The sequence below is a fragment of the Phocoena phocoena genome, chromosome 13, assembly GCF_963924675.1.
Source record: "Phocoena phocoena chromosome 13, mPhoPho1.1, whole genome shotgun sequence".
NCBI classification, from domain to species: Eukaryota; Metazoa; Chordata; class Mammalia; order Artiodactyla; family Phocoenidae; genus Phocoena; species Phocoena phocoena.
Window position 1 is genome coordinate 81190136 of NC_089231.1, and position 27657 is coordinate 81217792.

General features: G+C 54.7%; 1 protein-coding gene across 2 annotated transcripts; it reads right to left on the reverse strand.

Annotated features, from left to right (window-relative positions):
• Window positions 1–773: 773 nt before the first annotated feature.
• Window positions 774–27361, reverse strand: SH2B3 (SH2B adaptor protein 3). 2 transcript variants are annotated; one of them, XM_065890224.1, is made up of 7 exons: window positions 26612–27361; window positions 2704–2805; window positions 2530–2621; window positions 2351–2442; window positions 2038–2252; window positions 1777–1948; window positions 774–1641 (listed from the first exon to the last, which is right to left on the reverse strand). In XM_065890224.1, the coding sequence occupies exons 1-7, from the start codon at window positions 27359–27361 to the stop codon at window positions 1346–1348; spliced, it is 1719 nt and encodes a 572-aa protein (XP_065746296.1). In that variant the 3' UTR covers window positions 774–1345. The 2 variants fall into 2 exon arrangements, with proteins under 2 accessions (XP_065746296.1, XP_065746295.1); XM_065890223.1 differs by having other exon boundaries at window positions 1346–1641; window positions 2351–2445.
• Between the last annotated feature and the right edge of the window lie 296 nt (window positions 27362–27657).

The following is a 27657-nucleotide window of genomic DNA, read 5'->3' on the forward strand; positions in this document are numbered from 1 at the left end:
TCCCTTGTTTCTGAGCCTCTGCATGAAAGTTCTGGGAGGAGCCAGCCCCCATGAATTGTATCACTTGTGAAAGGCAAGTATAGATGGAGATTTGACTGCAGGACCTCCCTGCATGGTAGAGGTTATGTGTGCCTATGTATACATGCACACATGCTTCATCAGATGAAGCAGTGGTTACTGCTGGAACAGAACACTGATTGTGGGCTATTAAAGGAGTTTCTCATTAGCTGTGGCACCAGATTCCTAGCTTCCATTTTGGCTCAAGAATGAGCCTAAAATCTTGTGGGATAATTTAATAAGCCTTTAGACACTTGGAGGCTCTGAGCCAGCCCTGTTGGTGAAGGATTTACTAGAAAGGGCCCAGCAGCCCTTTATTCCTTTTTCCTTGCCCCTCCCTTACCCCTCAGTTTAACTCTCACCATAAAGCTGCTGTAAACCAGAATCCAGTTTTTTATTCATAAGGCACCAGGGTGGAATTGTTCCTTGCCACCCTCCTATTTCAGTAATTGCCTGAATTTCCCTGAAAGGGTGACACACTTCACTTCTCTACATTTAGGAAGGACAGTGGCTTCTCGGCAACAGGTGACTGTCCTGAGGATGCAATAGACAGGGAAGCCAGGCATGCTGGCTCGAACCAGGAACTGGTCAAGTAGGATTTGCATAGCTGTCTCTGACTACAAAAATCGCATGGGTATTAGTTCAAACAGTGCAATGAAATAAGCAGTGGTTTAATTTTGAAACCTGAATCCTTTGAAAAATTAATCTGAGGTAAAAATGTTTAAAATCATTTTTGACCTTTAGCTTGTCCATCTGCCAGAACTTTGTCCTAAAGTTGAGAGTCGAAGCAGGATAGGTGTGGTCACCTGTGGCTTGGGTACAGCAGACCCGCCACGTGGACTGAAGCTATAACGGGAAAAACCAAAGGAGAATCCAGGGCTTGTTAGTGTTTTGGGCTTCCTGATGGGCCCCCCTCCCCCCTCCCCAAGTAGAAAGTCTGCCAGCTGGGACAGTGTCAGTGAAAAAGAGAACAAGTTTCCACTGCCAACTCCAGCCCTCACCCCACTGCCCCCTCTAAGAGTGATGGGGCCTGGTCCTAGGGACCCAGGGCAGGAGCTGGCGACATCCACGAACAAGAACTACATCTGTAAACAATAAGGAGAAAGCCAGGTGAGAATGGAACTTCTAGGAGGCCCTTTAACAGGCCTAATTGAAGGGTTACATCCAAACTGGAATGAACAGTTAACAGTGTCCCTTAAATCTCTCTCTGGAAGGAAGGAAAGAAAGTTACATTCAGAAGTTCACATCTCTACTTGCTTGTGCTTCTCAGGGGCCTCTGGGAGGCCTGTCAGAGAGGCGTGTACTGATTGTCTATGGCCCGCAGGTGGCTCCGGGAGGAGGAGTCCATTTCATAGTCCGAGTCCCGGGCTCGACTGGTGGGCTCGGGCTCCAGGTGCCGCAGGCTGTTGGCCAGTTCCTCAGGCGAAGGCACCAGGTGGAAGATCTGCTCTGGGGGAGAGGACCGGCCTGGGAGACCCTCTGGGCCGAGCCCCCGTGGACAGCCAGAAGCGCTAAGGTGGGGAAGGCCCAGCTCTGAATCCCAGCGAGAGAGGGAGAAAGGAAACAGGACAGTGTTGGAGGAACCTGGGGGACAAGTGACCAAGAGAGAGACCACACTGTCAGTCTTAACGGGGTGGAGGCAAGTGTTGGAAGGACACAACACGAGGTCTCGGTTCCCAGTGCCACCACCCCCTTTATCAAGGGGCATTAGGGTCACACCTGGCGGCTGGGAGACGACTACCACATAGCTGGACAGCCGGACGTCACAGGCAGCCCCGCACTCGAGTGGGATGGGTGAGCGCTGGAAGTGGTGGAGCATGTCCACAACCGAGGGGAAGTGGAGGTGTTGCACGCGACACTGGCCCCGCTCAGTCAGTGACAGGCGCAGGTGCTGCAGGAGAGGAGGACGGTAGGCTCAGGCATTCGCCCCTAAGGGCCTTGAACCTGACCAGGGTGCAGCCCACCTGCCTCGCCCCATACCTTGGCTATGCCCTGGAAGTTGAACGTGAGCACGTACTCCCCACGCCGAGTCTCACTCTGCCGTACCAGGAACACTCCATGAGCGTCAGGACCCTGCAGCTGAACCAGCTGAGCTGCCTTCACTCGGGAGATGGGGCCATGGAACCAGGGGTAGCAGGACAGGAAGTGATCTGTTTTCTGGCAGGCTGGATCCAGCAACCCCCCAGGAGAAGCACCTGACAGAGAAGGAGACAGGTGACGGTGATCCTTTGTGTGTGCCTTACGTCCGGGCTGAGTTCCGACACACCGGACGACAAAGGCCCTGACCCCTCACCTTGGTTCAAGGAATCTGTGCTTCCCCTTGGAGAGTTAGATGTGCCGGGCTCTAAGGCTGAGGGAATATGCATCTCTGGGTCTGTGCTGAGTCTGCTGGAGAAGGGTTGGGGTTAAGAATCTGGGTAGGTCAGGAGGATCAGTAAAAGCTGTGCCAGGAGTGGGGCCCTAGGGTCTCACCCTTGGCCTGCGCACTCCCGGAGCTCCGCCATCCATGAGTTCAGCTGCTGCTCATCTCCCACCTCAAAGATGATGTCTGTCCGATCCTTCACCTGGCAGGGAGGGAGGGGAGAGCTGGGTGGGATCCCTGAGGTCTGTGTCTATTCCTCCCAGGTGTGGAAAGCTGTCACTCACCTTCAGCACAAAGGTGTAGAGGTTGTCAGGCATCTCGAGACGTGTGCATCGCCGAATCTCCTGGATGCTGGAGCAGGCTGCTTGTAGCTTGGGCTTTGAACTCTAGGAGACCAAGGCAGACATTCAAGGCCTGTCTCTGATGGCCCTTCACCCACCCAGGCCTCTGCCCTTTTCCACAGTCTCCCCAGGGGCTAGCTAGCTTGCTGAGCAGGCACCCCAAGCCTGGAGTGCCAGGAGCCTGCAGAGGGCCCTCTGCCTGTAGCCACAGCACCGTCTCCCCTGACCCCAACACACACACACACACACACACACACACACACACACACACACACACACACACACACACACACACACACACACACACACACACACACACACACCTCCCCAGCACCCGATGTGGCCTAAGGGCCAACCTCTGCTTCACCTGGACCTGTGGACATTCCAGCTCTGACATAGTCTGTTGGCTGACACCTGTTTCTCTTCCCACTGGTGGAGCAAAACCCCCCAACCCCCTACCCTTGCCAACCTCTGCTTCACCTGGACCTGTGGACATTCCAGCTCTGACATAGTCTGTTGGCTGACACCTGTTTCTCTTCCCACTGGTGGAGCAAAACCCCCCAACCCCCTACCCTTGCCAGTCACAGTGGCTGCTGGCCACCTCATCGCAGTAAACCCAGAGAGTGGACGTGAGGGTATCCAACCCAAGTTCCCTCTAATGGTGCTGGCTGACTCTGCCTGGGGGCCCAGGACTTTATCATTGAACCTTTAGCTCTGCTCCTCCGCAGCCTTAGGAAGCAGATACTATCACCACATCTCAAATCTTGGAAGTAAAGTCATTTGCCCCACACCTAGCTAATCTGTCCTGCCTTCAAGTCTTAGGGCAAGGAGGGGGTTGGCAGAGTAGCTTAGCTATGGGCTCTTGGGGCTCTTTTGCCAATGAGCCCAAAGGGGCAAAGCCTGGCATGGCTGGCCTCAATTACAGCCAGCCAGAAGCCCACACAAAACCTGGGGCCCAGCAGTCTCCATGACATTCAACACACGCGGGGCTCAGAGTGGGTGGGAGATGACCCCCTACCCTCTTGCCAGCAAAAGGGTCCTGACTGAGCCTGGCTGACCCTGCAGATGCTTGTTCCCGGGGCCCAGGAGCTCTCATCGTTTTCTCAGAAAGGAGCTCACCCCTTCACTGCCCCCATCTCCTCCACTTCCTCCTGTGATAAGACTGGTAAGATTGTTTCTCTGGGGTCATGAGATGATCGATGGCTGCTTCCAGCAGAGGCCAAAAGAAGATAAGAGTGTGGGGGAAGGAGCAAGATGTGGGAAATGGACAGAGGAGACCCAACCGGGCCCTCCTCCCTCCAGCAGCTTTTCCTAAGAGCCAGGAGACAGACAGCAAGACGCACCTGGAGATACCACAGCTCTCACCAAGGCAGTGCCGGCTGGGGAGGAGGAAACAAGAGGCAGGAACAAAGGTGAGTTCCAGGCACAGTGGCTTTGGCAGACCTGACCTCCATGAGGGGCTGACTTTTCAAAAGGTGGTGCAAGAGTCAGTCCTTAAAGCCATATGCTTAAGCATGCTTCAGACACACAGGTGCCAGGGTTCTGATAGAAGGATGGTGACCCCAGGACTGGGCAGCCTGGCAGGAGAGGGTTGGTCAAACTGGGGCTCTTCCTGGTCCAGGCCCACCCACAGAAGGTCTTGGAGCTGCCAGTCCTGCCCTGGTTGTTGGACACAGCAGTCTGGGGAGGACAGCTCTGGGAACAAGCTCAGAGAGGTTGCACAGCTAGTAAATCCCAGCCCTAAGTGACCAGCACCAGCCAGGGCATCTTCACCCTTCAAGTTCTTATATGTCCCCCACGACCAAGTTCCTCAGCCTGGGAGCCTCGCCTGGCACCTACACAAGCACTGGACACGCTGGAGCGCATGAGAAGCAGGGCCTCTGCTCTCCCAGCAGCTTTCACTGTCAGCCAGCCCCTCTGTCTCTATTTCCCGTCTGCAAAACGGGTTAGGTGCAGAGGGCTCCTTCCTTCTCTTGCTTTTGCAGTCAGCCCTGCCTGGACCCCCAGCCTCCCCACTGTCTCTAAGCCCTCAGCGTCACTGGGAGGAAGCGGGCCAGGCCGAGAGGGTAACAGGCCTCATCTCCCTTTCAGTTCTGCTCTGGGTCCTGGGCCCTGCCCCCAGTGTGAGTGCCCAGATTACTGGCAGAGCCTGCTTTTACTCTGAAAGTGGGGCCCTCCATGCCAGCTTCACCCCCAGCAGCTGAGGAACCACTGACCTGACAGGCAGTGAAGAGAGCATTCCCCTCCTCCCCCCACAGCCAACCCTGGCTGCACAGACGTCCTGGCTCCCCTCTGCCTGCTGGCTGAGCGTGATACAGGTTCTTTGGTGTCTTCATGGTGGCCCAGGCTCACACAACCCCAGAGGCTGAGCTGGGGGCTGAACCCCAGCCTGCCAAGGACCAGAGCCAGTGCATCTAACTACCATGCTGCCTGGTGGGGGAGATGCCAGGGGCTCTGCCCAGATTGGCGGGGCAATTGAGAGCACAGGGACAGACATCCCCACCTATGGCCACAGCCCTAGCTGGACAGTCCAGAGCAGGCCTTGTGAGCGCTGGTCACTGTGTGGATGGACCAGTGACTGCAACAATGTTCTGACTGAACAATGTGATGGAACAGAGCTCTGGTGGAGAGAGCCGAGCCCGAACCGCAGCCGCAGGAACACTTGGGGCTTCAGGTTCCCCTCATCTCACACACCCTCTATTCCACCTGCCACGCAGAGCAAGCCAGGCCAGCAGCTGCTCTCTGGACCCACCTCAGAGTCACACTGTGCTTGGGTGATCAAAATGACCAGACCAGACCAGTGTTTGCAGTACAGGCGGTAGTAGACTGTCACCCGCCACATCCTGCATCATCCCTCCTGGGGAGCTGTTCTTCTCGTTCTTAGCTCCAATGGCCACTGTGCCTCCAGTGGTAATCCATTTCTTTGTTTGCTCTGGCTGCTAGGAAGCGTAAAGACAAAGATGTAGACCGGCTCTGACACTGTCCTCACAGTAGGGCTTGCATTTCTAGAGCTAACTTTATCCAGGCTTTTTAATTTTTCTTATTCCTCTAGGCACTAGGGTTCAGTCTTGACCCTACCCTTCTTGTATAACCTTGGACAAGCGACTCAGCCCTCCATGCCTTAGTTTTGTCATATGTATGTATGGTGGAAATATTTAATAGTCCCTCTTTTTTCACAGGGTTGGTATGGTGATTGGGTGAACTATTGCAAGTGAAAGAAATACCTTATAAACAGCTGTTGTTAAATTTCCAGGCTGGGGCCAGCCAAGATGGGAAAAGCCTGCTGGGCTGGCTGCGGCGTTACAGTGCTCCCGTGTCCCGTGCAGGACTACAGCTTCCCCTGAGCACACACCTGCTTTCTCTCAACCTTACAGACCCCGTTTGTAATGTGCTCCCTTTCTACCTGCAACGAAGTTGACACGTAATATAACCTCCCTCCCTACGTACATACCCTAAGTAAGATAAAAGGGGAGTAATGGAATGTAATTGATACTAAAATAAAATGTATATCACTGTGACTATGCATAACACACAGGGAACTACTCAGGTGCTTCTGGGTTTGAAGAGATCAAGGACATGAAGGTGCCAGAGGGTGGGTAGGGTGAACCCTGAAAGGACAATTAGTCTGTTCAGTGGACATGGCAGGAAGTTCCATGTGCTTCTACATAAGACAGACAGAGCAAAATTCTGGCCCTAGGTTTGTTCTCGTGCTTTTGGAGGGCATTTTGGTCAGCTCTGCCTAGCCCGCGGGTTCATCCGGTCCTCCTCAGCTCCCACTGTCCAAGGACTCCTTTCTCCCATGGCAGGGGCCCGGGGGTGGGCGGCCTTTTGGGCCTCGAATCTGCCTGGAGGGGATGACTGGGACCAGACCTGGCCTTTCTCTGGAGGCCCTGCCTTCCCTAAACCTGCTGCCACTCCCTGTGTGCTCAGGGGTGGGGATGGCCCATCCAGAGTCTTCCAAGGTACTGGGCTGTACCCTGCTCTGCCGTGTACTCGGCCATTCATACCCACAAGACCCCGGCAGAGGTGCCGGTGCCCCAGCAGGAACAAAATACACACAGGGTCACAGAGCTGTGAGAGCTCCCAGAGAAGGGAGACAGACACCCGACAGACGGGACGGTAAGGGCCGGGACAGGTGGGTGGGAAGGCAGTGAGTGAGCTTCCCAGGTAGGTGCCAGGATGACCCTGGCAAAGGCCCTGAGGTGGGGAAGCACAAAGGCACAGTGAGACTGGCATGCAGTGAGGCAGTCCCCACGGGACCTTGAGGCTGTGGGAGTCCGTCGGCTTATTCTAAGGTGGAGCTGTGGAGGTGGGCGGCTGACGCTCACATTAAATACTTGGGCAGAAGCAGGCCAGCTAGTTGGGCCTGACCCTGCTCTTACCCGCTGCCTCCGTGGGAGGCTGGAGGGGAAGACAACATCCAATTCACACCCAAGCACTAAAGGGCCTGGCACGGAGGGTCCCGTGGTACGGGCAGGCCGAGCCCTCACAATGGCCTTATTGCATCCACTGTAGGGGCCTTTATCCTTCAAGGGAAAGCCTTGAGGGGAGGCCTCCCACCACCATCTGGAATCCCCCAGGCCACACCAGCCCCTTAGAAGTCTTGCCTCTCCCAGGGTTTTGGGACCCTCATTCCTGTCCTATAAAGAGCAGCAATGGGACAGGAAGTAGGACATAGTATACAGCCCGAAGGTCTAGGTCCAAGCCACGCTCCTCTGCCATGGCCCGCATGCCCTCAAGGTAGCATCCCCGCGGCCGGGAGGCAAGGTTAGACGAGCCCTAGCTCCACCACTTTGGGATCTTGGGCGTGGCACTAACTGGCAGCCTCAGTTTTCTCTCTGGTAGCGTGGGAACAGTAAGCAGACTCCAGGAGGAGGAGGATGAGAGTGCAGTCTTTGATGGGGGCCTGAAAACTTAAAGGCCCAGAAGAAATTCTAGATCCCAGTCATGGATAACTGAGTCCCCCAACCCCAGGCCACAGCCCAGAATCGATACCGCCTGTATGGATGAATGAACAAATGGACGAAAAAACATTATGGGAAAGGCTTAATCATGTCTTACTGATTGTATCAAAACAACCTTAAAAAAAAAAAAAAGAAAATACCCTGTCTTGTTCCAAAAATTTTAGTCGGGTTATAGGGATACTCAGAGTGGGAAGGGAGACAACTGCTAGAACACAGACCAGAGTTTCACTTGCCACCAATTTGATTCTGAGCTTCCTGGCAGCCAGTGCAAAGAGGGATTCCCCAAGAGAAGGCAGCCTCTTGTGCATGGAGAATCACGTGCACAGTAGCACATTAGAGGCTCTGAGAAGATATGAAGCAGAGAAACCTGAACCCATGTGTTCCCCAGACTTTGGCCACCCTGTGTCCTGCTCAGAAGCCTCTCTGGGGTCTGCACAACCACCACAAGCAACATTGCCATCCTGGTTTTTGGGAATTAGTCCTGGCTTTGAGTCCCAGCTCTGCCTCATCCTCCATGGACAAGTGACTCACCTCTCCTAGCCTCAGTCTCCACTTTTGTAAGGTGGGGTTAATAGTGCCTCTACCTTCCGTGAGAATTTGGCAATACAGTGTGTGCAGGGTATGGAAAGGTCCCTGGGGACACGGCACAAGGTGGGGATGAGCACAAGGCCTTAGGAATGCAGTCTTAGGAATACCTGATCTGCTCAGAAGCGAACAGCCCTCCTGAGGAAGCTTTCAGCTTTCACAGCTATTTTTCCACAACAAGACCATGAGTCCAAGGCGGCCTCCCTGCTCCCTTTCCATCTTTGTGTGTCCTCTGCAGGGCATAGAGTTAGCGGCTTTAAATGTTTGCTGAGCACTCTCCAAAGTGGAGATGGTGGAGGAAAAGGCACTGGAGGCTAAAGGTACGGCAAGAGCTAACATCCAGAGACCAGAAAAGTACAGCCAAATCCACAAGCTGGCAGGGGAGTTTGCTGTGGCTAGAAATGGTACTAACAGACCCCCTCACCACCTTTTAGTGAGTACCTACTAGGTACCAGGCACTGGGGCCTGGGCTATCCATCCAGGATCCCTTTGAACTGCTGAATTCACAGGCCAGCACCATTTCCAGAAAATTCAAATTTCAAAGAAAAAAGCATCATATTGAGGAAGGGAGGTGCCGGGACCAAAGAAGTAGGAAGGTCACTGTTTCAGGGTGTAGGGCAATCCTCGACATGACCATGGTGATACTCTGAGACCACCCTGCTCTGGGGCACCTGTCTGAGGAACAGTGGTGGGCGCCTCCCATGACCCCCCCTGCCCAACAGCCCATGAGGCTGGTGTTTTTATCCCCACTTGACAAATGAGGAGCCAAGGCTAGGGGAACCTCCCGGAGGGGCTGGTCACAACACAGGATGCACACAACCAGCAGGCCTGGGTACTCTGGAAGTCAGCCCGGGATCCGTGTTTAACGTGGGCCCTGGGTGCGTCTGGAACCCACCGCATCTGAGGGGAAGGCTGGGCAGGGGGGCCACACCCACCTCCCTCCCCTGCCCCCCTTTCCCCAGGCACAAGAGACTTGGAGGAGGGAGGGCTCAGTCCATCCCACAGCGGCAGAATGGTGGATGCTGAGGCAAGGGCTCTGGAACCAGCTGGCCTGGGGGCAAAGGGGGCGCTCACAGGGAGCCCCCACTAAGTGTGAGGCGTCAGAAAAGAGGGTGACACCCTGAACCCCCTGCGAGATGGGCAGCATCAAAACTGAGTTGCTGGGCTTCCCTGGTGGCACAGAGGTTGAGAGTCCGCCTGCCGATGCAGGGAACACGGGTCCGTGCCCCAGTCCGGGGAGATCCCACATGCCGCGGAACGGCTGGGCCCGTGAGCCATGGCCGCTGAGCCTGCGCGTCCGGAGCCTGTGCTCCTCAACGGGAGAGGCCACGACAGTGAGAGGCCCGCGTACCGCAAAAAAAAAAAAAAAAAAACTGAGTTGCTGTCCATCAGTCCCGCCATTGCTACTCCCAGACACATCCAGAATCCAGCTACTTCCCATCCCCCTCCTCTGCTCACAACTCTCCTGTGGGCCCCATCTTGCTGGTCCTTGCCGTGGCCCGTGAACGCCGCATGACCTTGTTCTTGTTACCTCCTCAATCTCATCTACTGATCCTCTCACTCACTCCGATCCAGCCACACTGGCCTCCACTGTTCTGCAATGTAGCAAGCACACTCCCACCTTGGGGCCTTTGTGCCTGCTGTTCCCTCTGAAAGGCAGTTTGCCCACATTTTCACAAATCGGGCTCCTCTCGGATTCAGGTCTCAGCTCAAGGGTCACCTCCTCAGGAAGGCCCTCCCTGACCAGGTGTCTAAATACACAGAGTCACCATCACAGAACCCCTTTACTTCCTTCACTGCACTTGTCAACCTGTGAAATGCTCTCTGTGGGGACTTGTTCTTGTGGCATCCCCGGTACCGACCACGGTGCCTGGTAGGTTGTAGATGCTCACTTCACTCCTATACAGATAATCATCACAGGCCCCTTGTTCGCCAAGTATTGTGAGTGCTGGGGATAATAAGTAGGGCCCAGGATATGGCCCCCACTGCAGACCGCCCATTGCCATGAGGGCTCTGGAGGAGTGGCAGGGATACGTCAAAGCAGGGTGATCGGGGCGAGGACGGAGGACGCGAGGTTGGGCCTCCAGGGGCTCGAGCCGGCCAGGGGAGAGGACTGGCTGAGAGGAAGGCTCTGGACACCTCACGGAACACATCAGGCTCGTGTTACAGATGGAGGAATGGGGACCCTGAGAGGCAAAATCATTTGTCCCCGGCCACGGAGAAAGAAGCCAAGAAGAGCTGGGGCTCGGACCCTCGTCTGCCCAGCCCCAGAGCCCACACCACCCACCCCCAACCAGCCCGTTCCTCCCAGCTAGTGTTCTCTCCCACCACCAGGCCTGACCCAAACTGCGGGTTTCAGCAGAGAGAACCTCCCCTCCTCCAGGGAGCCTCCTCTGATCACCAAGTCGTGGTCAGTGCGATTCCTGTGCCTCTCCCTCGGCACGGGGCTTATCAGCCCTGGCCATAATTTCCTGAAGGTGCAGCTGCCCCCACCGCCTGCCTGGGAGTTCCTCGGGGGGTGGGGACAGGGCACCAGGCCTTCTTCCCAGCTGGGGCCCAGCACCGGGTCCAGCCCAGAGGAGGTACTTGGAAAGGGTTTGTCAGATGGATGGGTGAGTAGCTGCTAGGTGCCTGGGGCCCCAGCCCTCATGTCTCGGGAGCAGGGGCAGATGCGGGGGGTGTGGTGAGTTATCTCACCCCCTTGTTCCCCGGCTCCCTAGGGGTCAAAGCGAAGGCAATGAGCCCGTTCCAGGGGCTGAACCAATGTTGGAACTACAGGCCACAGGTCACTTCCTTCCTCTGCCCCCAACCAGAGCCCCGCAACACACACACAGGCCCTTCGAGTGCCTGCTTCAGCCGCTTTTTCTCCGCGTGAGCCTGAGCAAATCACTTCACTTCTCTGTGCTTTTGTTTTCTCATCTGTAAAATGGGGGTGATGTTGGAGTGCAACCTCAGGGCTTCTGTACGTGAACCTGCCTGTCACCCTGAGTACACAGGAGTCTCCCAGGTCTCCCCCTTGGTCTACTCCCTGTTGCCTCAAGCTCCCTCTCCCCGCGGGGGAGCAGGAAAGGGATGGGAGAAGCTTCCTTAAAAGCCACATGGATCAAGTCAGTTTCCCCTTTCTGGCAAGTGAGAGCCCGCCAGTGCCAGAAGCAGAGCTTCTCCAGAGCCGACACTGACATGGTGAGACATCCCCCAAGCATAACCACCCTGCTCGGAGTCCACATCATTTCGCCTCCCTCCTCTGGGTGGCAGCCCCAGATCCCACCCTGAGCGACCAAGCCTGAGGGTGGGGGCCTGCGCCCCCCACTATTGGACCCAGAGAGGCCCTGTAGGAGGGGTAGCCAGCCAGAGATGCTGAAACAGACAGCGGCTGGGGGCTCGTCTGAACCCCACCTGCAGTGAGCTCCCCCTCAAGCCTGTAAAAGTCCCCCCGCCCCGACATGTCCGAAAGACAGACTCTCAGTGACACAGACACAAAGCCCCTTCTGAGAGAGATGGCGACCACCCCCCCACACACACCATCACAGAGACTGGGACACAAAGCCCCTCTCAGATGCTGGAGCAACCATCCCCTCAGAGAGAAACTCCCAGAGACAGAGACCCCCCATAGAGAGAGACAGCCCCAAACACACACACACAACCAGTCTGGGACCCCCTGACAGCCACTCAAACCCCTCCTGAGACGCGGGTGTCCTAGTTCACGCCGTGTGGTTGAGTGTGGATGACCCAGCTGTGAAGACGGGCAGGCACTTCCGCTCTGAGGCCGGCTGGGTGGGGGGGGGTCCGTGGCTTAAGAGGGATCACACCTGGAAGTCCCACTCCCTGCACCCCGTCACAGGCGTGAATGAACTGGCGAACCAAGGAGCTTACGGACCCCGCGGCACCTTCGCTAGCTGACCTCGCCTCCCCCCTCGGGGTGACAGTGGTTCAGGCCACATGGCCCGGTCTGGGGAGGCGTGTCCTGGGATGGGGCCCTGCAGAGGCGGGAACAGAGGAGCCAGTGCCACCACCCTCACTAGCCGGGCCACTTGTCCACACCTCCTAGGCCTCTCCCCGCTACACCTTTCCTCCACGCGGGGCACCACTCCGGGCCAAGACCTTTGGCAAATTAGGATCAACCACTTTCCAGGGCCTGGAGCTGCTCAGCAGCCAGCCTCCATCAGCTCCCCTTCAGTCAGTTACCCGCTGCCCCGCCTGAGACGGTCTTGAGGAGAGAGCGGTGTCTCTGTCTGGGATCGCTGAGCTGGCACTTGGGCCTGGGCCGACCGTGGGTCCGGAGCAGGGTCGGGGCCCAGCCAGAACCCCACCCCCACCCCAGCCCCCCGCCGGCTGCAAAGCAGCTGCCACCAGCCCACGCCTTGGGCGACCGCATCCTGCTCCCAGTATCGCGCCAGGAATCCTTCCTGCCCCGCGTGGCCGAAGAGCTGCAAGGCCCGTGCACCCTGTCCCCATCCACCTTCATGCAGGCTACGCCTTCCTCTCGTAGTGCTGCTCCGGCTACCTCGGTGCCAGGACACCCCGGGCCTCGCGTACCGGGCTGTGGTCAGCCCCCAAGACAGGAAGCCATGGCTCCTTGCCACGTGCCCAGGCCCCGAGCAGGAGGGGGCACACCGGCCCTGAACCTGGCACTGCTCCCCGGGCTTTCCTGCTGCACGGGTGGGTGTACTCAGTGCTCTCGAGGGGAAAGCAGAGGAGCACCTGAGTCTCACAGGGCCAGGGGTCCTGGAGCTGGCCGGCCCCCCAGGGCCTTTTGCGGCGGGCCCACCTCCTGGCCTCTCTGTGGAGCCAGCCCAGTGGGGGAGCCCTCGCCCCTGCAGCACAGACTTCAGCTGCACCCTGGGCCCCGTGTCTGTTCCACGCCTGGTGAGAGTGGAAAAAGATGTGGTTAAGAAACAACAGATAACCTCTGTCACCGGCCTCCGGTAGGGGAGTGCACCGGAGGGAGGGGGGTCTCGTCACCACCAAGATCCCCAAAAGCCCCGATGGTGTCCACTGCCTGCCTTCGAAGAATGATGATTCAGAAGAAGAGGTGAAAGCGAGGGCCTCTGGGGCTCAAGGGGCTTCAGGGATGCCAGGGAGGCTCAGAGTCGGCTGAGCAGAGCCTTGGGCTGAGCTGACAGGGAAACCAGGGCGAGAGCCCAGGAATCTCCACCCTTCCAAGCTCAATCTGCCGTGAGTTGTTGTCATTATCCTTAGCCCACGTTTAGTGATATGCCTTGACACACAGCATCTCACGGACACCAAAAAAACAACAGGAAACTGTACCAGCCACAAAGAATAAAAGCTGGCTGGATTAAATAATTAAATGTGAAAAATAAAACCAAGACAAAACTGGAATAGAAGAACCTAAATAATTATCTGATCCCAGGGTCGGGGAGGCCTTTCTAAGCAGAAAAAGCAAAGAACAAAATCATAAAGGAAAAGATCACTGTATTTCACTGCCCAGACTTAGAAACCTCCATAGGCCAAGAAACTCAGGACCAGTCGAAAAGCCAAATGGCAAACTAGGGAAATATTTGCAACGTGTGACAGAGTGCTAATGTCAGTGTAAAGAGCTCCTGCAAGTCAACAGGAAAGAGGCAGGCAGTGCAGGAGAGGAGCACAGAGAGTTAATGGCCTGTAAGTCACAGAAAATGTCTATGACCAAGAAACATTGGAGAAAGAGTCAAAATCCACAGAGACAGAAAGTAGGATTAGTGGTTGCCAGAGGCTGAGAGGACGGGGATGGGAATGGGGACCAATGCTAACAGATACTGGGTTTCTTTCTGAGGTGATGGAAATGTTCTGCAATTGGATAGAGGTGATGGTTGCACGCACAGTAGTATACTAAAAACAACGAGTTGCACTTTAACATGGTGAATTTTATGTTATGTGAATTATATCTCACTGTTTTTAAAAAAGAAAAATGGTTCGTTCCATTCATAAGCAGAAAGGACAAGATAACCACTTCACCTAGAAGTTGGCAAAGGTTTTTAAAATAATGGCCAGTGTTTGCACCACTATTTGAAGATAGATGGGTGTAACCTTCCTAGAAGACTATTTGGAAAGGATATATCAGAAGCATTAGAAATAGCTAGTGAGCACATGAACAGATGCTCAACATCATTAGCCATCAGGGAAACGTAAATCAAAGCCATTCACACCTGCTAGGGTGGCTACAATCAAAAAGATAGATAGTAACAAGTGTTGGTGGGACTTCCCTGGTGGTCCAGTGGTTAAGAATCCACCTTCCAATGCAGGGGGTGCGGGTTTGATCCCTGGTCAAGGAACTAAGATCCTACATGCCGCGGGGCAACTAAGCCTGCATGCTCTAGAGCCCACATGCCACAACTAAAGAGAAGCCCGCGTGCCGTGACGAAAGATCCCACATGCTGCAACTAAGATCCGACATAGCCAAATAAATAATAAAATAAGAAAAACAAGTGTTGGTGAGCATGTGGAGAAATTGGAACCCTCATACATTACTGATGGGAATGTAAAATGGTGCGGTACTCCGGAAAACAGTTTGGCAGCTCCTCAAAATGTTAAACGTAGAGTTACCATATGATCCAGCAATTCCACTCCTAAGGTATATACCCAGGGAAAAATGAAAACGTATGTCCACACAAAAACTTATTCACGAATGTTCGTGGCAGCACTATTCACAATCGCCCAAAAGTGGAAACAACCTAATGTCCATCACTGAGGAATGGATAAACAAAATGTGATCTATTCATACAATGGAATATTATTTCCAATAAAAAGGAACAAAATACTGACACAAGCTACAACACGGACGAACCTTGAACATGTGATGCTGAAAGAAGACAGTCGCAAAAGACCACATATTATCTGATTCCATTTATATGAAAAGAACAAACTAGGCAAATCTATAGAGACAGAAAGTATTGATAGATTAGTGGTTGCCTGGGGGTGGGGGAGAGGAGGAATGCGGAGTGACTGCTGATGAGCACAAGGTCTCTTTGAGACGATGAAAGTGGTCTAAAATTAAATCGTGGAGATAGTTGTACAGCCCTGTAAATATACCAAAAATCACTGTACCCTTTAAACGAGTTAATTTTATAATTTGTAAAGTATATCTCAATAAAGCTTTGAGAGAAAGAGAAAACATGAGAAGTGCTCACAAAGCCTTTCACCCAGCACTTCCCTTCTAGGAATATGCTTCTAAGGAAATAATCAGAGATGGGCAGCAAGATTTATGTACAACATGTTTGTCACAAGGTTGTCCAGTTGAGCAAAAAAATTAGAAGTGATTGAAATAGGAGTCTAGATAAGCATAGATAAATATATCATGGCCTATCTGTGTAAATGAAATATCGTGCAGCCAGTATTTATTTTTAAGACATTCTTGAAAAATATTTAAGAGAACAGAAAAATGTTCAAGACATGTTAAGTGACAAAAAAGCAGGTAACAAAACGGTAGGATGAGTGTCAGTCCCACAAGGGCTGGGGGTTTTGTCCAAAAGTTTCTGCCTATGTTTCCAACATACCTGGCACACAGAGGGGGCTCCCTAGCTAACTGCTGAATGAAGAATTAGTAAATGTGGACGGAATTGCAATTTGGGGGAAAAGTTAGAGAAAGAAATACAAGACAGAAGATTACAAAGACGTCTAAGTGAAGTGGAAGTGCTCGTTCTCTCTGGGTAGTAGGATTGTGGGTGGTTTTTCAGTTACTGTTCCGTAATTTCTGCCATGAGCTTTATTAATTGAAAAATCAAAACCAGAAACACGAGGAACTCAAACGTGGAGGCCCTCGGTAAGGTAGACAGTTTCCTAGATTACACGAAGATTTGAAAAGAGGCACAGCGGGGCCTCCCATTCCAGACGGTTCCCTGGAGAGAGGTTTCTCTCTCTGCTGCGCCATGGACTTCAGACTGGGCCGCAGTCAGGATTCAGGTCAGGCCCAGGAGGGGAGGGTCAGCCACGGTGAGGGAGAACCCAGAGGCCAGGTGCCGCCGTGATGGGCCCCCTCCCCCGTACGCCATCACCCACCGGTGCCAGAGGCTGAGCAGTCAGCGGGGTCCACGGCCTGAGGAAAACAGTGGCCTCTTCCCCAGCCCAGAGGGGAGAGAGGAAAAAAGGGTGTGGGGCCCCAAAAAGGAAGCTGAGGCGGCCCCTCCAGCCTTGGGGAAGGAAGCTACCCTCCGCCTCCACCCCCGGGGGGGCCAGCGCTCTGAACGCAGAGACCTCTGCTTGTGCCTTTTGCTTTCCTTTTCCATATTCGCAAAGGAGTGGGTGGGGGATTTCCAGCGGGCCCGCCTGGCGGCCCGCTGGCGGCTGGTGCCCAGTCCAGGCTACCAGGAGAGCTGGCTAGGTTGTTGCCCATCCCAGGGAGGGCATCTGGGGACCCACCCCTGGGGTCTGGTGACTTCCCACGCAGCAAGCCCCTTCTTCTGCCTCTCAGGGCAGAAACACATTGTGTCAGGCCCTCCCAGAGCCTATTTTCGACTCAATCACCCAGCAAGGCCAGTACTGACATTCCACTTTCCAGAATGGGAAACTGAGGCTGAGACAGGCTGAGTTCTCAGCCCAAAGTCATGTAATAAGGACACAAGAGCCAAGATCTGAACCCAAACCTGTCCATCTGCCCTTCTCCCCGGCCGCCAAGCCCACGGCCCAGACTCTGCAGCTGTGTGTCCCAACACCCAGTCCCCCAAACAAAGGAAAACAGAAAAGCAACTTCCAAGAAGCTGGCGACAGCTAACAGGCCCCGAGGAGCAAGGGCGTGGGGGTGGAAGCAGCCCCCAGAGGCTCCGGGGGTGGGGGGCGGGGTGTGATGATAAATGACTGTCGTTTGCCACCCTCCCCCTGTTGGATTCGGGGGCACCTTCCAGTCTCTGGATTCACAGAATTTGAGCTGAAAGGAAGCACGCCGATACCATCTGCCCGTGGTTTCAGCGTGGTTGGGGGTTTCTTCTAAGCAGCAAAGTACTTTTCAAAACACGACCTTACACGAAAGCCCAATAAGGGGCAGATGGGGCGGCTATGTGTGCGCGGCTGGGGGCCCCACAGGAGCCACGGGAGCCCTGCCCACCACCACCCCTTCCTCCCTCCCCCCACTAGCCCCAGAAAGCCCGGATCAAGCCCCCTGGTTGCCCATTTCCCAGCTCAGAGAGGGGCAGGGACCAACCTGGGTCACTAAGCAGCCCCGGGCAGAGTGAGGACTGAAACCCCACTCTCACCCTGGGAGCCTTCAGCCCCCTGGTCCCCCTGGGAGAGGATGGGATCGGGAAGCCACTGGCCTCCGACGCACCTGTCTCCCCCTGGGACATCAGGGCTCTCGCCAGCCCACGAAGATCTACCGGGCTGTAGGCAGAAGGTGGGAGGTTTCTCGGGCTGCTCAGGGGATAAACACACCCCCTGGCCTTGGCAGGCCCACACCGGCCTCCATTCATGCTCTTCCATCTCCCAGCTGTGTGGCCTTGGGCAGGTCTCTCTACCTTTCTGTGCCTGTTTCCTCATCTATAAGATGCCTTCATCACTGTTCCCGCCTCCCAGGGTTTGTGGTAATTGCATGGGATGTGTCAAATGTAGTGCCCATCATGCTGAAAATGACTAATAAAAATAACAACAACTACATGGGACTTCCCTGGAGGTCCAATGGTTAGGACTCTGTGCTTCCACTGCAGGGGGCACGGGTTCGCTCCCTGGTCGGGGAACTAAGATCCCACGTGCCGCTCAGCCAAAAAAACCCAAAAAAAACCCACAGCAGCTAAGATTTGCTGAGACCACCTGCGCCGGGCACGGCTCCCTGCACCATGCGGACAGCAGCTAGTTCACCATTGCCCTGATGTGGGTGCCGTCACTCAGCTCTTTTTACTTGAGGAAAATGAGGCACAGAGAGGGTGAAGTGCCTTTCCCAAGGTCACACAGCTCAGAAGGGGCAGAGGCAGGACTCAGGCCCAGCTCTGTCCGGGCCCCAGGAGGCTGCCCCACCCGCCCGCCCGGCCGCTTCCTGCCCAGCACTCCTCTTCCTCCTCGCACTCCTGCCTCTGAGAGGAAACCGCCAGGCCCCCCGGCGGACGTCCCTTTCTTTCTGCTTCCTCTTTCCCACACTTGGGGCATGGGCTCCAGGCTCGGGCCCCCAGGGTCCAGCAGTGTCTCCTTCTGTGTCTCAGAGCCTCAGTGTCCTCATCTGTGAGGCAGGCACAGTGGCCATGCCTACTTTGCAGAGTCAGGGGAGCATTGAGGGGGCTAATTCGGCACCGCCCTCGCCCACGGTCAGTGCTCAGGACACTCAGCCCCTTCATCAGCCGGACTGCTGGGAGCACCTACTGCCCGCAGGCTGCCCGGCCACACTCATACCCAGGCCCCTCACCTACCCAGTCAGCATATACTGTATCCACAGCTTCCCTTACACGTGCTGGCACTGGGACCACCCCCCATTTTACAGATGAGGAAACTGAGGCCCAGTCACTTGCCCAAGGACAGCTCAGAAGGAGCAGAGGGGGAACAGCTCTGAACCATATTGCCCAACTGGCCCCCGGCCTAGGTCAGCCTAGGTCAGGCTCTCCCTAGGACCAGCAGGTCCAGCCACTGCCAACCAGACCACTTCTTCCTGGGGGTACTAGAGGCCTGTGATGCAGGAGGGGAGCTCAGGGATGTGGGCTGAATCCCCTGTGAGTCCCCCCACTCCTTCCTCTACCTCTTCTCTGGGCTGAGCAGCAGAGACCAAGGGCAGAGCACACTGGGTCCACCAAGTCTTACATGCTGGGTGAGAGGGGCACTGGGCAACCCCCTCTGGGCCTCAGTGTCCCCATCTTTGGTGGCACTAGACAAGATGGCCACAAGGAGCCTTTCCTGGTCTGAGAACTCAAAACAGACGCACCCCCCCACCCCACTCCCAAGTAGGGCCACTGGCTAAACACCACCAGCACCACCACCCATGATAATAAATCCTTCTGGAGACCTGCTAGGCACCAGGTGCAGCCTGAATACCTGGGTCCCAACCCCATCTCAGCTGCTCAGAGCTATGTGACCTTGGGCAAGTCACCTACCTTCTCTTAGACTCAATTTCCCCATCTGTGATATGGGGGTAATCACAACAGCACCCTCACAGGACTGCTGTGAGGATTAAATGAAGCCAAGGCAGTAAAGTGCCTAGTATGTAACAAGTGCCAAACAGATGCTGGCTAAAAGGGCATTTTTTCAACAACAGCTACTAGAATTTCATCATTACCCCCACTTTAAAGATGAGAGAAGCTGAGGCTCAGCCCCCGGACCCAGTAGGGCTGGCAAGGCTTTGAGACCATCTCAGCCAAACCAGGCTTGGACATGTGGGGAAACTGAGGCCCAAAAGAGCAAAGGGCTGGCCCCAAGGCCATGGCCAGCCCAGATGTGCTCCATTTGAAAATGGACCCCCAGCTCCCGGCAAAGCTCTGCCCTAAGGCCAGCCACCCCGGGCCTGGTGGCTGGTCCTGTGATCTCTCCCTGACCCTGGGACAACCCCCTGACCTCCCAGTCAGGCTCTCCCTCCACAGGGGCCAGGCTGGGATGCACGTCAAGTGATCCTGGCCCAGCACTGCCAAGTCCACCAATTTATAAGCGAAACCAGAAACTGGGTTCTTATATGAAATCTTTCCATTTTATGGTTTTTAACTATTGGCAACCAATCCAACTTTCTTGCTTTTCTGGGGTTTTTTTGTTTTTTTTTGCGGCACGCGGGTCTCTCACTGTTGTGCCCTCTCCCGTTGCGGAGCACAGGCTCCGGACGCGCAGGCTCAGCGGCCATGGCTCACGGGCCCAGATGCTCTGCGGCATGTGGGAGCTTCCCGGACCGGGGCACGAACCCGTGTCCCCTGCATCGGCAGGCGGACTCTCAACCACTGCGCCACCAGGGAAGCCCCAACTTTCTTGTTTTTAACTGTTGAGTGGGATGGTACGTCTCAGGCCTGGCCGGCTGGAAGCTCCTACTCTGCACCCCGCGGCTGGAGGGAGGTCGTTCACAGTGTGGCTGGGGGCTCGGGAGCAGGGGCCTGTCGGATCAGGGGCTCCGATCTCCTTAGCACCATGATGCTGAGCGAGTTTCTTTGCCTCTCCCAGCCTTGGTTTTCTCATCTGTCAAATGGGCCAACAAGCTTGACCTCACGGGAAGGACTTGAAGTCAAGTGCTTAGGGCAATGCCTGGCGCACAGCAGGTGCCTACTTAAGGTAGTAAACGTACTGTTCCCCCATCCCAGCCTGGGCTCAGAGATGCCCAAGGAGAGGGAGGTGCCACAGGACAAGCAGACATGGGGACCAGAGGGTCTTCTAGGAGAAGACTCAAGCCACACTCTCCCAAGCCAGAAGACCAGAGCAGCCCCAGAGGGCTCCTCTAGCCCATTCCTGCTGCTGGATAGGTGTCCCAGCCCCTCTGGCCCTAAATCCTCCAAGTGCTCCCACTGCTCTTCGTGTAAAACCTAAAATCCTCACCATGCTCCATAAGGCCCCAAATAATCCAGCCCCATCACCTTTCCAACCTCATCCCTCCTTCCTCCTTCTACTCCGGCCCCTGGCCACCCGGGTGTTCCTCAAAGTCTCCCGGTTCGTGTTCACTCCAGGGCCTTTGCACTTGCCATTTCCTCAGCCTGGGACTCCTTCACCCAGATCTTCCAGGATCGGCACCTGCGCTCATCCCAGATGTCACCTCTTGCCAAGGGGCCTTTGATGACCACCCCCCAGCCGAGGCAATCCCTAGCTTCCCCCGAGGGCCAGCGCGTAGTACAAGGAAGGGTTGCCCCACCTCCCGTCCACCTGCAGTGATGCCACTGAAACCAGACTTCAGACTTCGGGAACTAGTCACACAGGTCTCCTCCAACCACCCTCCAGCCACCCACTGCAGCAGCCTGTGGCCTCCGCTTAGACTCCACCTGTCGTGGCAAGCTCCCTCCCACCACAGCCCTCACGGTGACCCTTGACCCTTGGCTGCTGCTATCACCCCTACTTTACAGATGACTAGACTGAGGCTCCAAGTGGGAAAGTGACCGGCCCAAGGTCAGAGGTTCTGGTCAGAGGCGGAGCTGTGACCCAAGTCCAGGTGAGGCTGACCCATGAGCAGCTGGCCACCTGGCCTCAGACTTCTGGGTGGCGTTAGCTTGGCTGAGGCCCGAGTGATATCCCTGGGCAGCTGCCCACTCTCAGTTCTCGTCCTCCAAGCCTCTCCCCACTCTGGGCAGCAAGGGCTTCTCCAAACAGGTGCTGAGTACCCTTTCAAGTGACAGAGCTCGGGTATGAACCCAGAGCTCAAGCCCTGGCTGTCAAACCTTCCTTTGCCTATGTTTAAAGCTGCTCCCAAAGACAACTCCAGGGTCAGAGGTTGGAGGTCAAGGCTACCCTCCAGGCAGGCACACTCAGGACTTCTAGTCTAGGTATCCTTGGCCCAGAGACTGGAGGCTCCAAGTCACTGCAGGAAACATTCAGGAAGAGCCCCAGACTGTTCCAAGCACAAAGGTAAGCTGTCGGAAGCTGACGGAGCTGGGGCCTGCTCTGTCAGGCCAGGCACTCTGTGGAGGGGACAGGAGAGGCCCCACCAGGGCTGCTTACTTGGTGGGGGACACCCCAGGTCACACAGCGACCACCAAGCCTATGGCAGAGGCCCAGGCGGCCTGGAGGGAGGGGCAAGCCTCAGGGACCCAGCTACCACTCCGGGTCCCGTTTCTCCAAGGCCAGACACCACTTCTGAGCCCTGAGGACTCTGACCAGGGCCCCACCCTCAGGGTTCCCAAAGAACAGGAGCCTTGATCATGCATCCCAGCTGGGCAATGAGGGCCCAAACCAGCACTAGAAGTAAATCTGCATCCTTAGCCCCCAAATCATTTCACTACCGTGGCAACCAAAATAACAAGGCGGGCCAGTAACAGTGAGCCTCCCCTGCGCCAGGCACTCAGCAGATGTGCCCTCCCAGTTATCACAACAGCCACACAAGGTGCGAACTCTGAGTAGCTCCACTGTACAGAGGAGGAAACTGAGGCCCAGAGAGGTGATGTCACTTGCCTAAGGCCCCAGAGCTGAGAAAGAAGCTAATTCATTGTTTGAACCTGGGTCCATCCGACTCCTGACACTAGGTTTTCCAAGATGGTTTATTTTAAGCAGCAGGAGTTGTTTTTAAAGTTTTATAGGGAACCCCACCTTATCATGCAGATAAGATCATGTGTCTGGGACGTTATTTGCCTTTCATGGTATCGGAGCCTTGAGACGTTTTAAAAATGAGTAAAGATTTTATCTGCACTTGCGTTTTTCCAAAGGCTTCATGTTACACTTGGAATAAAATACTGACTCCTCACGGGACCCTCTACCCGCACATCCTCCCGCACGCCCCATCTTCCCCATCTGTGCTCCCAACACACTTCTGTTTTTCTTTCTTAAAAATATGCAAAATGCTGGGGACTTCCCTGGTGGTGCAGTGGTTAAAACTCCACGCTCCCAATGCAGGGGGCCCAAGTTCAATCCCTGGTCAGGGAACTAAATCCCACATGCGTGCTGCAACTAAGAGTTCACGTGCCACAACTAAGGAACCAGTGAGCTGCAACTAAGGAGCCTGCCTGCCACAACTAAGACCCGGCGCAAACAAATAAATACATAAATAAATAAAAATAAATACATTTTTTAAAAAAACATACAAAATGCCTTCCCATCTCAGCACCTTTGCCTATGCTGTTCCTGCTGCCCAGAGGTTCTTATCTCAGTATTAAGGTCTCAGTTCAGAAGTCACCACCTCAGTGGGAATTCCCTGGTGGTCCAGTGGTTAGGACTCTGTGCTTTCACTGCTGAGGGCACAGGTTCAATCCCTGGTTGGGGAACTAAGATCGCATAAGTTGTGTGGTGCAGCCAAAAAAAAAAAGTTACCTCCACAAGACTCACTGTTAAACTTTAGTGATTAAGAGAGTGTGGTGTTAACATAAGAATAGACACATAGGCCAGTGGAACAGAAGGAGGGTCCAGAAGCACACAGATAGACACTAGATTTAGGATGAAAGTAGCATTGCATGCAATCCAATAGGAAAAAGAGAGTCACATCAGCATGTAGTGCCAGAAGTGGAAGAAGTGTGACCCCCTACCTCACGCCATACACAAAAACTAATTCAGGATGGATCTTGTGAAGGCCCATCAATATGACTCAGCCCAAACAATAAAGCTTCTAGAAGAAAAGACAAGGGACGTGTCTGGTGGTACAGTGGTTCAGAATCTGCCTGCCGGGACTTCCCTGGTGGTCCAGTGGTGAAGAATCTGCCTTCCAATGCAGGGGATGCGGGTTTGATCCCTGGTTGGGGAGCTAAGATCCCACATGCCACGGGGCAACTAACTAAGCCCAAGTGCCACAACTACTGAGCCCACGTGCCCTGGAGCCCTCAGGCCACAACTAGAGAGAAGCCCGTGCGCCATAACAAAAGATCCCACACGCCTCAACGAAGATCCCGCATGCTGCTACTAAGACCCGATGCAGCCAAAAATAGAAAAGAAGAAAAGAATCTGCCTGCTGATGTAGGGCACATGGGTTCAAGCCCTGGTCTGGGAAGATCTCACACGCCATGGAGCAACTAAGCCCGTGCGCCACAACTACTGAGCCCACATGCCACAACTAATGAAGCCCGCACACCTAGAGCCCGTGCTCCACAACAAGAGAAGCCACCGCAATGAGAAGCCCGCGCCCCGCAACAAAAAGTAGCCTCCACTTGCTGCAACTAGAGAAAGCCTGCGTGCAGCAACAAAGACCCAACGCAGGCAACAACAAAAAAAAGAAAAGACAAGAAAGATCTTCATGACCCTGGGTAGGCAAAGATTCTTTAAATGGGACACAAAAAGCACTAACCATACAGGAAAGCAACCGATAAACTGGACTTCATTAAAGTTAAGAACTTAGGTTCATGGGACTTCCCTGGTGGTGCAGTGGTTAAGACTCTGCACTCCCAATGCAGGGGGCCCAGGTTCAATCCCTGGTCAGGGAACTAGATCCCGCATGCATGCCACAACTGAGAGTTCGCATGCCGCAACTAAGGAGCCCGTGAGCCGCAACTAAGGAGCCCGTGAGCCACAACTAAGACCGGGTGCAACCAAATATATAAATAAACTAGTAAATAAAATAAATATTTTTTAAAAAGAACTTAGGGGGCTTCCCTGGTGGCGCAGTGGTTGAAAGTCCGCCTGCGGATGCAGGGGACACGGGTTTGTGCCCCGGTCCGGGAGGATCCCACATGCCACGGAGCGTCTGGGCCCGTGAGCCATGGCCGCTGAGCCTGCGTGTCTGGAGCCTCTGCTCCGCAACGGGAGAGGCCACAACAGTGAGAGGCCCGCGTACCACAAAAAAAAAAAAGAACTTAGGTTCATGAAAAGATTCCATTAAAGGAGTAAAAAAGACAATCACAGAGCAGGAGGTCATATGTATGATACAAAGAAAGTGCATTCAAGTGTGCTGAAGTACATTTTTATAAAACTTTTATAAATCAATAAGGAAAGGACAGACAACTCAATAAAAATGGCAAACACTTGAAAAAAGAGTCAATCCCAATGGCCAATAAACACATGAAAAGGTACTTAACCTCATGAGTCATAAGGGAAATGCAAATTAAAGCCAAGATTTGAGATACCAGTATACATCCACTAAAAGGGCTGGAAAGAAAAAAGACTCATTCACTGCTGATGGGGATGCAAAATTGTGCTGCCACTTTGGAAAATGTTTAGAAGTTTCATATAAAATTAAACTTGCACTTCCCATATGACCTAGCACTTCTAGGAATCTACCGGAGGGAAATGGAAGCGTATGTCAATACAAAGACCTAAGAGCAAATTTCATTACAGCATGATCTGCAAAAGTACCAAAGTGGAAACAACCCAAATATCCATCAACCGGTGAATGGATAAATAAACTGTGGTACATTCACACAACAGGCTGGATTTACTCAGCGATAAAAAGAAACAAACTCTGATGCCCCCAAAAGCATGGACAAATCTCTAGAACATGCTGGGTGAAAGGAACCAGACACAAAAACCAATATACTATACGATTCCATTTATATGAAGTTCGAAACAGAGAAATGCAATCCGTGGGGGTGGGAGTCGATGTGTGGGAGGGGGGGAGTGTTGACGTGGAAGAGGCATGAGGGAGCCCCTGGGGCACTGGGCCACCGCGTGTACTAACACAGGGACACTCGTGGAGCTTCAGACACACTTCACACGCCTCAGCATGTGCATGGGACCCCACAATGAAGTCTAACAGGAAAGGTACTTCACATAAGGGGGTTCCTTGACAACACCCCATCCCAACCCCCAAATTAGGGCCCCTCAGTTATCCTCCCAGAGGCCTCATTGCTTTCCTTCAGAGCACAAAATACACTTGATTCCATGTTCATCTGTAGGTTTAGTCCTTCAATAGCCCCACCAAGACACCAGCTCCCCCAGCACCTAGTGTGTGCCTGGTACAGTGTAGGTGCTCAACAAGTATGTTTTGAATGAATGAATAATCATTTGGTCTCCTCCACCCAGACCGTGACCCCTCAGGGCTGGGATCTGCTTTGCTCACTCTCTAGACCAAGGCCCTAGGACATAACAGAACCACAAAGAGAAGAGAAAGGAAGACCACATGGTCCCATCAACTTGACACATCTGGTCAAAGATGGAGTCCGGCAGGTGTGTAGACCACAGTGACATTCAGCCTCAACTGCACGGCCGGAATTAAGTGGGTCGCAAAGGAAAAAGACAAAAAGATTTAAACTTGAAAGAAAATAAGACATCCACAAAGCATGGGAGGCTCCAAGGAATTCCACGACGTTTTGAAATCCCTAGGAGAAGTCTTCCTGTTTGTCAGGGTCAATCTGGGTCAGGGGTTTCAAGGACCTTGGACCAGGCTGCCACTAGCCCACATGATGCCCATGTATGCTGTCCCTGGACATTCTACAAAATCCCTGACCAGCGCTCCTCAAAACTGTCAAAGCCATCAGAAACAAGAAAAGCCTGAGAAACTGTCACAGCCAAGAGGTGCCTAGGGAAACATGACAGCTAAATCTAACATGGTGTCCTGAAGCAGAAGAGGGACATTAGGGGAAAACTAGTGGAATCCAAAGGAACCTCGGAGTTCAGTTAACAGTAATGTACCAATGTTTGTCCCTTAATTATAAGACGCATGTACATGGTACTGTAGCATGTTAACATGAGGCAAAGCTGGGTGCAGTGTATAAGGGAACTCTGTACTATCTGTAAATGGAAAATGATTCTCAGAGGAAAAAGTTCACTTTTAAGAAGGCGCGCTTTCCGCCAGGCACTTTGTGGCCGCCTGCTGGAAAAGTGTCACCACCCGTACCCCCATAACCACGTGCCCGGGGTCTTACCTTGGGCGGGTCGAAGAGCTCCAGCAGGCGGTCCGCGCCGTCGGGGCCCGCGCGCCGCAGCGCCAGCCGCCCCCTTTGCCAGCGTGCCCCGCTGTCCATGGAGGCCTCGTCGGCCAGGCTGTACCGCAGCGGCGCCTCCTTGAGGGCCTCAGGTGGCGGCTCCCGGGCCAGGCTCCAGGGCAGGAGCTTCCTGGCCAGGCCGGGCCTGGCCGGGGCCTCGCCTGCCTCCCCCGCTGCCGCGCTGGGGGCCGCGGGCAGCTCCCCGGCCGAGCGGTGGCGGAAGATGTGGCGGAGACTGTGGCGCAGGTGCTGGAGGGAGCAGGCCGGCCGCGGCGGGGCCAGCTCCTCCGAGCTGCGGGCCTTGGGAAGGCCGGGGGTGGGGGCGGGGGCGGCGGGGCCCGGCTCGGCTGGGGACGCCTCGGCCTTGGCCGGGGGCCCGCGGCCAGTCTCACGGTAGTCACGCTTAGGGGCGGCGGCTCGGGTGCCCGACAGCTCGGGCGCCCGGCCCTCGCGCACCTCGCGGCAGAAGTAGCGCTGGAAGAGGTCGGTGAACTGCAGCGACACGAGCTCGGCGCGCAGCGGCGCGTGGTGCGGGTGCTCGCGGGCGAAAAGCCAGTACTGCCGGGCCAGCTCCCGGGCTGCGGCCACCGCGTGCAGCTCGCAGAACTCGCTCCAGCCTCGCGGGGATGGGGCCGTCGCCGCCGAGGATGCGGAGGAGGCCGAGGAGGACTGCAAGGTGGGCCCGTTCATGGTGGAGACCAAGGTAGAGCTGCCGGGCTAAAAGACACGGTGGGGAGTGAGTGAGGGAGGAGGAAGCGGACGGGTGAGCGACACCCACTTAAAGCCAACGCCAGACACGCTAGTCACCAGGCACAACGTCAAACAGCGAAAATTACTGTTAATACCCAGTGCTGGTGAAGATGCAGCAAAACGGGCACTCCCTTCAGTGTTGCCAGTACTGTTAGGGGTACAGTCTTTTTGGAGGGCAATTTGGTAGGATCATTTTCAGACCTAGTAATTCCACTTCTAAGTATTCAAGAGAAATA